Genomic DNA, 12,726 nt, shown 5'->3' on the forward strand with positions numbered 1-12,726 from the left:
GTCTGTTCTGGCCTGGCCTGCTCTCGCATCCTCTCCAGGGAACGATCGCTCATCTCGAAACAGCGTTTGTTCACGGTACGCCCGATGCGATCGGGCCAACCAACCACTCAACCAACACCCTCCTCGTAATCTTCGCTATTCCGTGTCAACTATCTTGCATCGATCATCCGACAGATTCTATTAAATTCTTCCTAGTCGTAAAACCGCCGCATCGTCGCGCGCGCGCCTTTCCAACGATTATCCCGATAATTTTTCCACGCGACAACCGCAACATCGAAATTAAACGACGCGCGTCACCGCGTTCCGGGGAAAGAAAGTTAGCGGAACACGGACAGACAAAGTAGCGGGGCCCCTTACGAAAACGACGAAAAGAAAAAAACGAAATAAAAAGTAATGTATGCGAACGTCGGGGGTAGGTGGGATATCGGCTGGATTTGCATAGTCCGCGTGGACTTCGTCGCGAGGCGAACAACGAGAAAGACCGCTCCTAAGGACGTATCGATGCACCGCGCCGTGCTGTTACGCGGAGTAACATAAAATTGCTTTTACCTCCGATTAACAATTCATATTTCTTGCGCGAAAATCACGCGGCGGTAAAAAGTTTGCGACGGGGAAATTATCATCCTCGCGGCACTTGGCATCGACGAAACGAGGAAGCTGGGACAAGCGACGAGGTGAAAAAAAAAGAGGAGATCGAGAGGAGAACGAGCAGAAACGCCAGACCGTTCCGCGGCAATTTCGAACGCGAACTCGTTAAACGTTTAAACCCTCTTCGTCCTCGGATACCGACAACGATCGTTCTTCTTTGTCCTTTATCGGAATTTATCCGCCAAATAAAAAAAGTTGCGCCTTCTCGATCGTTGCAAAAATATGGAAAAAAGTGTTGGTCCCCGCGACGATTTACCCCTGACTGGTTAACGATCAACGACGGTTCGTCTTGCCTCCCGTCTCGCCTCTCGGAACTCGGGGAACGCTGCCCGATGCGGACCTCGACGCTTCCGGGGGAAGCTTTGAATGCGGATCTAATTACTTCCGGTCGGACGTTCGCGCCGCTCAATACACGCATATCCGGGGTATTACGAACGCGTAGCTCCGATCCGCGCGAGAACGCTCTGGCGCATCGATGCGACAGCTGCTCGTTCGAAACCCCTTCCACCCCCAGCCACACCCCCACACTTTTTCCCTCTCACCGTCCAACGATCCTTCTCGTCTCCTTTTCTTCCGTTCGAACGTTTGACGTTCGAATCGAGGAGAAAAACCGCGCGGAATCGCGAAAAACATCGCGAAAACGCGCGGCGGGTCGAGTTTTGTGCGCGATCGACCAAACGAACCAGATTCGAAACGAACGAGCCGAGGGTGAAACGACGAAGGAAACGGTGCAACGCGGAGCTGCAGGGACGAGCAGAAAAACGGGCGGACGGAGCGGGAAGCGCTTTGAAGCTGCCGCCGTGGCTTTGTCGCGATATCCTTTGCGCCCCTGCCGTCTCGCTACCGTTGCTTTTCATATTTTCAAAGTACTTCGACGAAACTCGACCAAATTACGAATCGCGTTTCGCGAAACGCTGCTAGGCACTTTGAACTCTCCTCTACGGCCGATCTCGTCGATGAAAGCTTTCGCGATCGATCGCGGTATTCGTCGATCTCGTTCGATCTCGTTCGGTTCGCCGACGACGACTTCGAAAGATAAACCGTGAATCGCGATTGAAGGGAAAATAGAGCGCGGTAGATGCAGAGACGAGGAGAGCTTGGAGCAAGAGAACGACGTCGAAGAATCCCCGCGTAGCTCGACGCTCGTCACTCTTCGAGATTACGGTTAAGACCAAGGTGGTCGTTCAACTTTCTACCTCTCGTCACTTTCTAAACGCAGTCATTCGTAAAAAACGCGAAGCTCGCTTTTTATTTGGTCGAAGCTGAAACGGAACGAACGCCCTTTCGGAACGCTTTGATCTTTCGAAATATATCGTTGAATCGTCTCGTACGCGTAGCACCGCGCGTTCAACGTTTTCAAATTACGATTCGCGCGTAATCGTGTACGAGCCGCAGAAATCTTTTAATCGAGATTACTCTTACCCTGCGCTTCTTTGCCGATCAATCGGGTATTTGATCTTGTTACGAAAGGAAACGAATCGTTGTTAAATACACTGTTCGTGAACCGATATCGGTATAAGGTGTTCGCGATAAGTAGTAAAAGTCGACCAACGATCGAACGAACGCGGTTCACGAGACGTTGAAAAAAACCTGACGGTTTGCTCGAACAGGATGAAAGAGATTCGACTCGATTCTCGTATTCTAAGGCCGAGCAACCGTTCCGCGTTCGTGAAGCGAGATAAGCGGCCATTTTTCACGGATATATAAATGCGGGTTATTAATACGTCCGTATTATGAGGCACAGAGAGGAGGTAATTAGCCGGTGGTTCATCAGTCACTCGGGCACGTAGCGCCCTTATCCCTATCCCTGGCGCATCCTTACCGTTCCAAAGAAAAAAGACGGTGATCCTTTTCGAACGCCACAACGACCTGCAGGATACCAGACGCATTAGAGGACTAATGAAACGTCGGATCGTGCGAGAGACCCTTTCGAAAAACCGGGAGAGAGAGAGAGAGGAAGAAAGAGAGAGGGTCTTTGAGAGGAGGTTCAAAAACCTTACAACGTCCAACGCTCTTTTTCGTTTCGTAACCCGTGTAATCGAACCTTAAGCGAATGGTACGCGAGGTAATCCGGAAAATTAGAGGAACGAAGGAAGAAAATCTAACGGGTACAAAAAATACCTGGAAAAAATTAAATTTGAAACATCTTCCTATTTGATCGAATGGTAAAGAAAGTCGAATGCGTATCGCACCTTACTTCTTTCTTCTTGAATAAAAATGTCGGAAACTAGCGAAACTGTGCTGGCAATTTCACGAGAGCTTCGGTAGCGATCTGGTGAAAAAAAACTTGTTACGAACGAAGAGGAGAAAGAAAAAGAGAAAGAAACGTTGACGTTTAACCGCTGGTATCGAAACGGTCGGTGCGCGTGCGACCGAGAAAAGGTGAGGTTTCACCTTTTAACATCGTGGGGGTGGTTTCTCGGTGATAAAGTGCAAGGAGAATCGCGCACGAGGTCACCCCGACGGCGTCCCCATTGGCAGCCCAGTTTCAAGCTAGAATCGTGATTGGTCGAAGGTCGTGGGTCGCCTCACCTACCCTCTATCCGACGTGACCTCCCACGCGAACTCGCGAGATAACTACCACCCTTCCACCTTTTCCGATTTCGCTCCCCGCTCCCCACTACCCGCTCGTCCTTCTCTCTATCCGTTCGTCGCACCACCTCGTATCGTCGCGAATCACCTCCCGAATTTCTCTCGTCATCCACTCTGCGTCGTCCAAAGATCGACCTACCTTCTCTTTCGTTTCTTCGGTAAAAGTATGCTGGAAACGATACTCGATGTTATCTACGCCTACGCATAGGTCTCGTGAAAAAAATGTAGATGCGAAATTAAATCGGTTACGTACATTTTAGCCGACGCAACACTGGCGGTTCTACCCCGTACCACTTGCTGTTATTATTTGGGAAAGTGCTATTTGTACGCGCATAACGTAATTACTCTAACGCGATTACGAGCATCTCGCTGCGGCCTGCTTCTTGTCGCGGGAAAATGGATTACCTTCCAACTGATTCCATTAACGTGATTTCGATGTACCGCGACTCGATCGAACGAATCGCCGAAACGATTATCTTCTGCCGTAACTTCCTCTTCGTAACTCGTTCGTTCGTAATTATATCCCCGCCCTATCCCCCCTGTCCTTTACCTCCATTCGAACCCCGAGAATATCCGCGAATCTATCGATACGACGTGCAGCGATATTAAATTGTCGACCAAGTCGTACCGAGACCTCGGAAATATGAATTAGGTGCGTTTTTTTTCTGAAAAGTGTTCGTGGTTCTTCGAAAACTGTTTAAACTCGCGTCACCGATCGAAAGACCGCAAACCAGAAACGGAAAGACGTTCCACGTCACTTCCGTGACATCCACTCGCCCCTTGCGTATCCTTCCGCTACCAAGGTAGGTGTATCTTACCATGAAACATCGTGGTCTCGCGCGGTGGAGCACGCGCGGGAAAACCGCAAGACGAAAGCGAATCTACTTGCGGTTTACCGAGTTACACGCGATCCGCGTGCACGTGTATCGTCCAGTTTCGTTTCGTACGAGCAACGATACTCCTATTAGATGAAACGTAACGCTACCGCGCTCGTTTAAATATTCGATCGAATGAAATGGTCGAAAATAAAATTTCATTCGCTTCCCGTTCCGTAACGTTATCGCTCGAACCGTCATTGAAAGAACACGGAAAGAAAATTTTGATCGACACAAACATTGCGTCGATAAATGTACGTCGAGAATCGAATTAGGTACTATACGCCTAATAGAACTGTTCCTATCTTGTATCGAACACGTTGCCTTTCATGAATTACGGTTTGCGTAAAATTCTCTGTGGACTATTCTCCATCGTCGATTGCGCGTCACGCGTACGTTCGAAAATGGTCAGCGATACATAAATACTAGTTCAGAAATCAGTGGAAAGACCATTTCGAAACAGCAACGACAATTCCGTTGATGCACGAATAAGGAAAGTTTCATCTCGCATCCGCTCGGTCGGTATTCGCAAATACGTCAACGACACTGACGACGACGACGGCGACGAATCGACGTCGATTCTCGAGGGAAACGCATCGACGTCGATTATGTTTGCCCCAAAGACCAAACCGTATATACACCGAAATCTTCCAGTCGGCCGAACCGAATTTACCACTCTGCCTCGTTCGACCGAATCTCTGTTTACATTACCGTTGCCACTCTAATTAATTATCCACCGTCCCCGATAATGCACCGCTCGATGCTTTTCAAACCTGCCTAGTACCTAGCGCCTCTCTCTTACTCTCTCCTTTCGAATCGAAATTCTCTTTCAAACGGACATCGAACCACGCTATTTCCCTTTTCGTAATCCATTTTCGCGATACAAATTATCATTCATTTCGCTCGCAATAGCCGTCGGGCAAACGCGCGTAAACAATATACAAGCAAGATTATCTATAAATTTATTTATGCCGACTACAGACAATCTGTTGTAATTATCGTTTCCGTTTTACAAAATGAAATTCCACGTGGAAAAAAACACGAATACCAATTTCAGGTTGATCGATCGGCGAATCTTGATAAAAAGAACAAAACTCGAGCACAAGAGTGACTCGAAAACAGACTGTGCGTTTCGAGTACCAACCTCTCGAGTAACGTAGAAGGCTAATAGAAGAAGTCATGCGGTGTCATTGTTAGTAGACAATATCGCAGATGGTTAAGTCTCTTCCCGTGAATACTCTCGATCCGTTTTGAATCGTTCAAAAGCACCACTCCATACACCTTTCGTTCTCTATCTCCGAATCGCTTTATTTCAACGGAAATCATAAACGATATGGGATGCTTCGTCTAAACCGTCGGACTGTTCGTATCTAAGAAACGAGTTTCTAAGTATGGTTGAAGTATATGAAAACGTTTATTGAAAGAAAAATTCGAGAATACGAGTGTAACATACCCGATCGTCTTTCTATGGCATTTGTTATAAAATCGCGGCTTAAAAGATCGAACGATTCTGTCGTCAAGTCGAACGCTTCAACTTTAATTTGATAATAGTAAAAATAATCTGCGTTTCGTGGCGAATCGAAAACTCGAGGACAACAAGATTATGATATCGACGTTATGTAACATTCTTGTAGTGCAACCACACAGCGTTCGTTGAATAAAAAGAATAACTGCAATATAGCGAAAATTTTCCGTCGTAACATTTATCGCGTAGAGTTACTACCAATATGAGTCGGTTATCGGGGTTTACGAGTATTAACCGGTACAAGAAAAAAAAGGTGTACTTTACATATGTACCTACACAATATGAATACGTATATATTTACATGCAAGATCGACGAGTATTTTGTCTCTTTCTAACTTATTTAAATACATCTACGTATAAATTACGCATACATAATTCCACTACGCGTGCCGGACGCGTATAACATTATCGTTTAATATAAAATAAACTATAGGAAATATTCTAAAAGGAACTGTACGTGTTAAAACAGCATAATAGATTTAAAAGCGTGGATTTTCCTTACGTTTTAACGCGCCGTTTCGAACGTAAGTCTAGTAAAAATTTCGTGTAAAATGTGCGTTCGTCTCGTCCAAGATGAGTACCTGCGTGAAACGTAACATCGATCATATCGAGATGTTAGCGTAAATTTTAGCGACGATCGACATGGCTACCGAATCTCGTCCACGGCGTTCCAAACAGGAATGGAAGATTACTTTCGTTCGTCGATGCTCTAGTTACAATATATCATGACCTTAATAACACCTTGTCCCGATTTCGCAGTTTCGAACGCTTCTACGGTATCCTCTATTTTATAATTGTGAGTTATCAGCGGTTTCACGTCTATTTTTCCGGTCGCCAAGAGTTCCAGCGCGTCGGCGTAACTACAGAAACGAAGAAATGGATAATTATACGAATTCGGATTAAGTATCGTTTAAGACTTGAAATACATACTCGTTCGCGTATCGGAATACGCCTCTGATATCGACTTCCCTCACGAGCGCGTGGATCAATGGAATTTTAACCTCCGCTGCACCCATTCCTACGAACACTGCAACTCCGCCGGATTTCGTTACCTAAAACATACGCCGATTCCTTAAACTTCTTTCGTTCGATTCCGATAAAACGAATCGAAAATGATATACCGTTAAATTATAAAAAAATACAAAAAGACAACTTACGAGAATTGCCAAACGGATCGTGGATTGTGCTCCGCACGCGTCGATCGTTTTGTCGGGCTCTTCGCCGTCGAAAAGTTCATGAATCTTTTTTACGAGTTCAGTCTCCGTCATATTATTTTTCACCAAAAGCGTGGCGTCAGCGCCTAGCTTCTTCGCGACATCCAATTTGCTTTGCGTCAAATCTAAGCGAATGGTCGCATTTTAATCGTGCCTTTTCGAGCGAATATATAGAAATTTTTTAACAGAAACGTACCGGTAATGACGATCTTATTTGCACCCATAGCTTTGGCTGCCAGCATCGTCACCAAACCGATCGGACCAGCGCCCAGAATCAAAACTTTCGAACTGATGCCGATATCCGCGCGCTTACAAGCATGAACGCCCACCGATAGAGGCTCCAACATTGCTCCTTCGGCCAAACTCACGTGTTCTGGTAATCTGAAAACGAAACCGTAAATCGTAATGTTTGTATAGCTGATAAATATACTCGTACGTACGTCCGCGGTAGTAGCTTACTTGAAACAAAAGTCAGCCGCATGTTTGTAGAAACGCCTCAAATTGCCGTGTACAGGTGGGGTTGCGCAAAACACCATTTCCTTACACAAATTGTAACGGCCCGTTTTACAGAATGCACAAGTTCTACAGGATACACCAGGCTCGATAGCCACTCGATCACCGAGCTGTTAGAAACGTTTATATTTTACAGACCGTGACTACGTCGTAACAGAAATGGTTTTAACAACAAAAAGTTCAAGCTCTACAAACCTTCAAATTTTTCACGTTCTTTCCTAGCTTGACGACCACGCCGGCAGCTTCGTGGCCTATTATCATAGGTTTGCTCACCACGAAGTCACCGATTCTTCCATTTACCAAATAGTGGACGTCGGACCCACAAATTCCAACGCAACCCATCTGTAGGAGTACCTCTAACAAAACAATTTACTCGATTCGTAACTGTAACAGGTATCTTCGTTCTCTTCAAAAACAAAAACTAGTACACTATTGTTACGATTGAAACAACAGATTGTTCAGTTATTGCTTTTATGTTTCGACGAATGTAGTACTTTCCAAACCAGAAAATTACATTCGATTCGAACGAAACTGCTTGATAAAATCAAAATTCTTACCATCGTGATCGGGTTCTTCGATCGGAGTTTGTTCCTGAAATAGAAGAAAAAAGTTCAACGTAAATTTCGACTTCGAAAAATTTGTTCGACGTTCAAACATCCTGAACTAATACTCTCGAGTGCAACACGAAATACGTAATTAGCGAGACATTGATGCGACAATCGTAGCCTTACGCGGTCACCGAAGTGGAACAGAATATACATATAAATGAATGTCAGGCGATACGAATCGAACAGGATTCGATATCGATAATGATAACGAACGCTGACAGCGAACTTGTAAAGTATACATAGGTGCGTTGATAGAAGCATCGTTTGATTCGATCGAAATAGCGCATCGTGCTTTTATACAAAGAAGACACGTAAAAAAGTTGAAAAAAGTCGACGATCTTATCTGAAATCTAAATTGATCAAGCGCTTCGAACGCGGAAACGATGTCGCGCTCTCGTAATCTGTTCTACGCTCGTAAAACGCGGAAGGAATTGAACGCGCGGATGATTACAAATAACGAAGTTGTAATGATGAAACTAGCGAAACTTGTCCTTGCACGCGAGCAAACGATTCGTCTCGTCTTTGACATTGACCGTTTCGAACGGCCCCGACTAGACAGTTTCAATTAATAATAGAGCAGCCAAAGAAATTAAATCGACTCGAGACAATCCCTTTAAACGTAAGAACGATCGTCGAGTTCGAGATCGAACAATCATCCCTTGTACGCTTGAAAAACTATGCTCGAATGCTGAAAGGTATGCTATATTGTAATTCTTATTAAAATAGTGTAGAAATAAGAGACACTTCGGCGAGAAAAAGAAACAGTGCAGGCACAGACTATAGATGCACAGACGCGCGAGAAAGAAAAAAGAAGAAAACGCGAAATTGTGGAATGACCGAAGACAGGAACGCGGAGAGACTTCTAATAGCGATACTTCGAATAACGCGTTGAAAATATGGTTTTAAAGAAACAAGATTTGTTGCTCGTACGCAAAACGATTGGTCGTGATCGCGACTATTTGTACTAACCAGTCGAATATCGTTGATACCGTAGAGGATAGCGGTAAGATTGTCCTTGGCCATGATCAACGAGAACGTAAGTAAGTAATGCAAGTAAAAATGACACGATGCTCCGGTGTATCTTGAATGTTTAATGAAAGAATAGCGACGGAACGAAACTCGAACTAGGAAAGAAGAACGAGCAGACCGCGTCTATATATAAACAGTCGTGTGCTTAGTTCTCGCGATCACCACAACGAGTTACCTTATCATTCGTACCCTATGGAATCGTTTTCTCCTCTGGAAAACATCCCTTCTCCTTCGCGCGATCTTCCCCCGTTTTCTTTCTTTAGCCGCTAATCGTCGAACATAAAGCTCTTGATACCATTCGAGTCGAACGTTCCGCTCGCACCGAAATCTCCAATCACTTTCCGTCAATGTCGATTTCGGTTCAGAGTTCAGGACCATTGATCCGTTGCGAAACATTATTTTCATGGAAACTAAACAATTCGCTGTTCAAACACGATATACTGGTTTGACATAATAACAACCTCTTCTTCCTGATAACGTCTTCACGATTTCGCGTTCTCACGCGTTTACTTCGTCTTTCTTATATCACGAGACTCGTTATATCGGCCGATCTACACGTTCGCAGACATTTTTAGCGATACATCAACTAAACGAAATATCTCGGATGTACGAATAATAATAAGCTGCAATTTTCAGACATAAATGACATCCATATTTACCTTCGCGTAAGTGACTTTCAATCTTCGTATCTAGTTTCAATGTGAATATTATCTTATCTGGTTAATACTAATTTCTTTGCTCTTAAAGTACGATACTTAGAAGCGAATGTGGAATAGATTATTATCGTCGATTATCATTCCATATCGTAATTAAATATTTTACGTTGCAGTAACATAAAGGAACGAAACCTATTTACCACCGTTTCACTGTAATCGCTATCGTATCGTTATGAGCCTATAAAATTACAACTTATTTACGGTACAGGTCGAGGAAAGTTGAAAACAGAAGCATATTTTTGGTTGTCAGATAACAAAGATTAGATTAATTTTCTTTCCCTCCTTTGTCATTCTCTCTTCGTTTCCAGTATTTTATTTAAACTCGTTTGTAAAGACGATTGATAACCGCTAACATAACCGAGTCGTGCGCGACATAAACAGTTTCGTAAGTTTATCACCTCTGGTGGAATTATTCAAGCGAATAAATGCACGACCTGTTACTTTAACGTTTCGTTCCTTTAACATTTACGTATGCGACAGTCATAAATCCGAGCTATATTTTACTTACATGATAATTAAAACTGTTAAAAAAAGAGATTGTTTACAATACCTGAAAAAACATACTTGGAAAAACTACGAATTTAATACAACGATGAATCAAATATTATTATTTTTATTTATTTTTTTTTTATTATAAATAATTTATAAGTACTCTCGCGGTTCATTCCCAACCCCATAATCCTGTCGATTGTTTAATCGTGTCTCTGTTCTCTCTCCTTACTCTGGTTACTGCATTTGCTTCTCCTTTGACAAGAACTCTTTTGGATTTTTCTCTCTTTTCTCGTTTTTGCAACGATTGCTTCACCTTCTCCTTAATAACTTCTGGAGCAATAGTAGCTGCTGTAGTAGTACTGTACACGCTTCTTGAATCAACAAATTCTTCTGCTTGGTCATGATCATCTTCCGAACCGAACGTTGCTGCAATAAAAGCAATTCTCAGAATCGAACAAATCGGTGTGGGCAAGGTGCGGATACTATATTCCTACCTTCGTGTGTCTCTGCGTTAACCGATACTTCCTCTGACGTGCATGGGAATTCATACCTTACAGAGTTTTCGACTTGAAGTTGCAAATAATCTATTTCATTTTTATCCATACTTTCCTTTCCCTCGTCAATAATTTCTTCGCATTCTTCTTCGACCTCCTCATCTTCGAATTCGGCCATACCCATTTCTTTTAAAAGATCTCTTTCCATCTGCTTTGTAAGCCCACTGGCTTTAATTTCCACATCAATGCAATCTTCTCTCCTAAAGATAAATTAACTTCTATAAATATAACGAAAAACATGCAATATCGACAACATTCATGTTTTTATTTTCATCGCTTACGAAATATTATCAAACGTTGGATACAATTCGCTTTCGTAACCGAAACGTCTTTTGAAAAAGTCGCGAACACAATTCACGTCTCTTTCGAAATATATTTTAGCATCCACGTGTTCGGTAGAAACCATCTGCGGAAAATCGATAAGGATTGGTTTTCCGTCAGTCGTCATCATGATGTTAAATTCATTGAAATCTCCATGGATAACTCCGTGATTACCAAGCTTTACGATCAAATTCATTAATTCATCGTAAAGCGATTCGACATCGTCCATTTCGTACACACCGCAACTGGAACAAATTTATATATATCAACTTTATTGTCCTACAAAATGATGTGGTAAAGAAAACGACTTTACTCACAGAGGTCCACCTTCAACCAGCTCCATCACGACACAATGTCTATTGAGATCAATTGGTTTCGGTATTGGAAATCCTCTGTCGTAAAGAGCTTTCATGTATGCAAATTCTCTGGTTGCAGATATTCGTGATAGGTATAGCCACGATGCCGATTTTCTGTGTTTATGATAATCTCTTTTCTCTTTGATATTTCTAAAGCATGTCCTACCTAGCCTGTGCAATTTTAAGCATACTGGATTTCCTTCTTCGTCGGCAACTATATAAATGTTAGATTCCTTGCCCACTCCAATTTGATTTCCAAAGGAAGTGACAGTACCTCTTTGAGCTAATACCTTTAATGCTAAGTAATCGTATCCAGCATTCGTCAAGCGATAACCATCATCTAAAAGAATACAAGAAATGTTTTGTCACTTCTGTCATTACTGACTGAAGTCTTTTTATGTCAACTAACAGTGTTTTCCTCGTTCATAACTGAGAAGTCTATGTTTGCATAATTCCTTCATTAGCTTGTGAACACCACCATAACGTAAGTTTGCTATCTGGGCAGCAAGCGAAGCAGGAACAAGTTCATGATTTTTCATTCCCATCTCAATCTACAATAACAACATGAAATTATTTCGTAAAATTAACAGCGTTAACTATATATTATGTTGCATACATTATGAGATACATTATAATGAAAATGATGCATGGCATCAAACTTTGACATAACCTCAAACAGTACAAAACAATGTATTTGAAGGAAAAATATATGTCTGATGAAGCACGTCATATTAATTTTATATACGTAACAAAATGGTGACACTTACCGCTGTTAAAACACGAAAATCATCCCGTGATAAATAGCGCAAAATTGTCACATTTAATTTCCCCATGCTTGCTACAGGTTATATTACATATACTATACATGCATCATTTGACATTCCTATGCATATAGTGATATTTTTAAATGAAATTATCAAACACATGTTTTGTTACTGACATACGCATGCGTACGCGTGCAGAAGATTTAATTCAAATTAAATTTACAAGTTCGTACATATGAAACTAATTTAAAATATTTATTATTAAACCAACAATTACTTTTATTCCATATATACATATTACTGATTGTATGAAATATGCAATTTTGTAGTTATTATCTATGAGTCTTTAAAAAAACATATTACGTATAATTTTTCTAACAATAATACGCCGATTATCAAACAAATTATTTAAAGTGTACGATTTGTCCACTATCGTTACTGCAACGAAACAATTCATTTCAAGTATTTATGACATGAGATATGTTACGCATATAGGAAACAAATAAGCATAGGAAATTA

At 42.3% G+C, this 12,726-nt stretch overlaps 2 protein-coding genes across 2 annotated transcripts; both read right to left on the reverse strand.

The window, feature by feature from the left end:
• Positions 1-5,505: 5,505 nt before the first annotated feature.
• On the reverse strand, positions 5,506-9,145 carry LOC100876801 (sorbitol dehydrogenase). Its single transcript, XM_003703373.3, has 8 exons — positions 8,945-9,145; positions 7,925-7,958; positions 7,563-7,723; positions 7,314-7,477; positions 7,051-7,235; positions 6,798-6,979; positions 6,571-6,692; positions 5,506-6,500 (listed from the first exon to the last, which is right to left on the reverse strand). Exons 1-8 carry the CDS (start codon positions 8,996-8,998, stop codon positions 6,350-6,352), a joined length of 1,053 nt encoding a protein of 350 aa, XP_003703421.1. The 5' UTR covers positions 8,999-9,145; the 3' UTR covers positions 5,506-6,349.
• Positions 9,146-10,317: 1,172 nt separating this feature from the next.
• RIOK2 (RIO kinase 2) lies at positions 10,318-12,410 on the reverse strand. The gene is given in 6 exon segments (XM_012285186.2): positions 10,318-10,674; positions 10,677-10,966; positions 11,048-11,332; positions 11,405-11,783; positions 11,853-11,994; positions 12,211-12,410. Coding segments are annotated over 6 exon segments (1,455 nt in total). The 5' UTR covers positions 12,277-12,410; the 3' UTR covers positions 10,318-10,381.
• Positions 12,411-12,726: the final 316 nt, after the last annotated feature.

The sequence above is a fragment of the Megachile rotundata genome, chromosome 5 (genome assembly GCF_050947335.1).
Source record: "Megachile rotundata isolate GNS110a chromosome 5, iyMegRotu1, whole genome shotgun sequence".
Taxonomy (NCBI): Eukaryota; Metazoa; Arthropoda; class Insecta; order Hymenoptera; family Megachilidae; genus Megachile; species Megachile rotundata.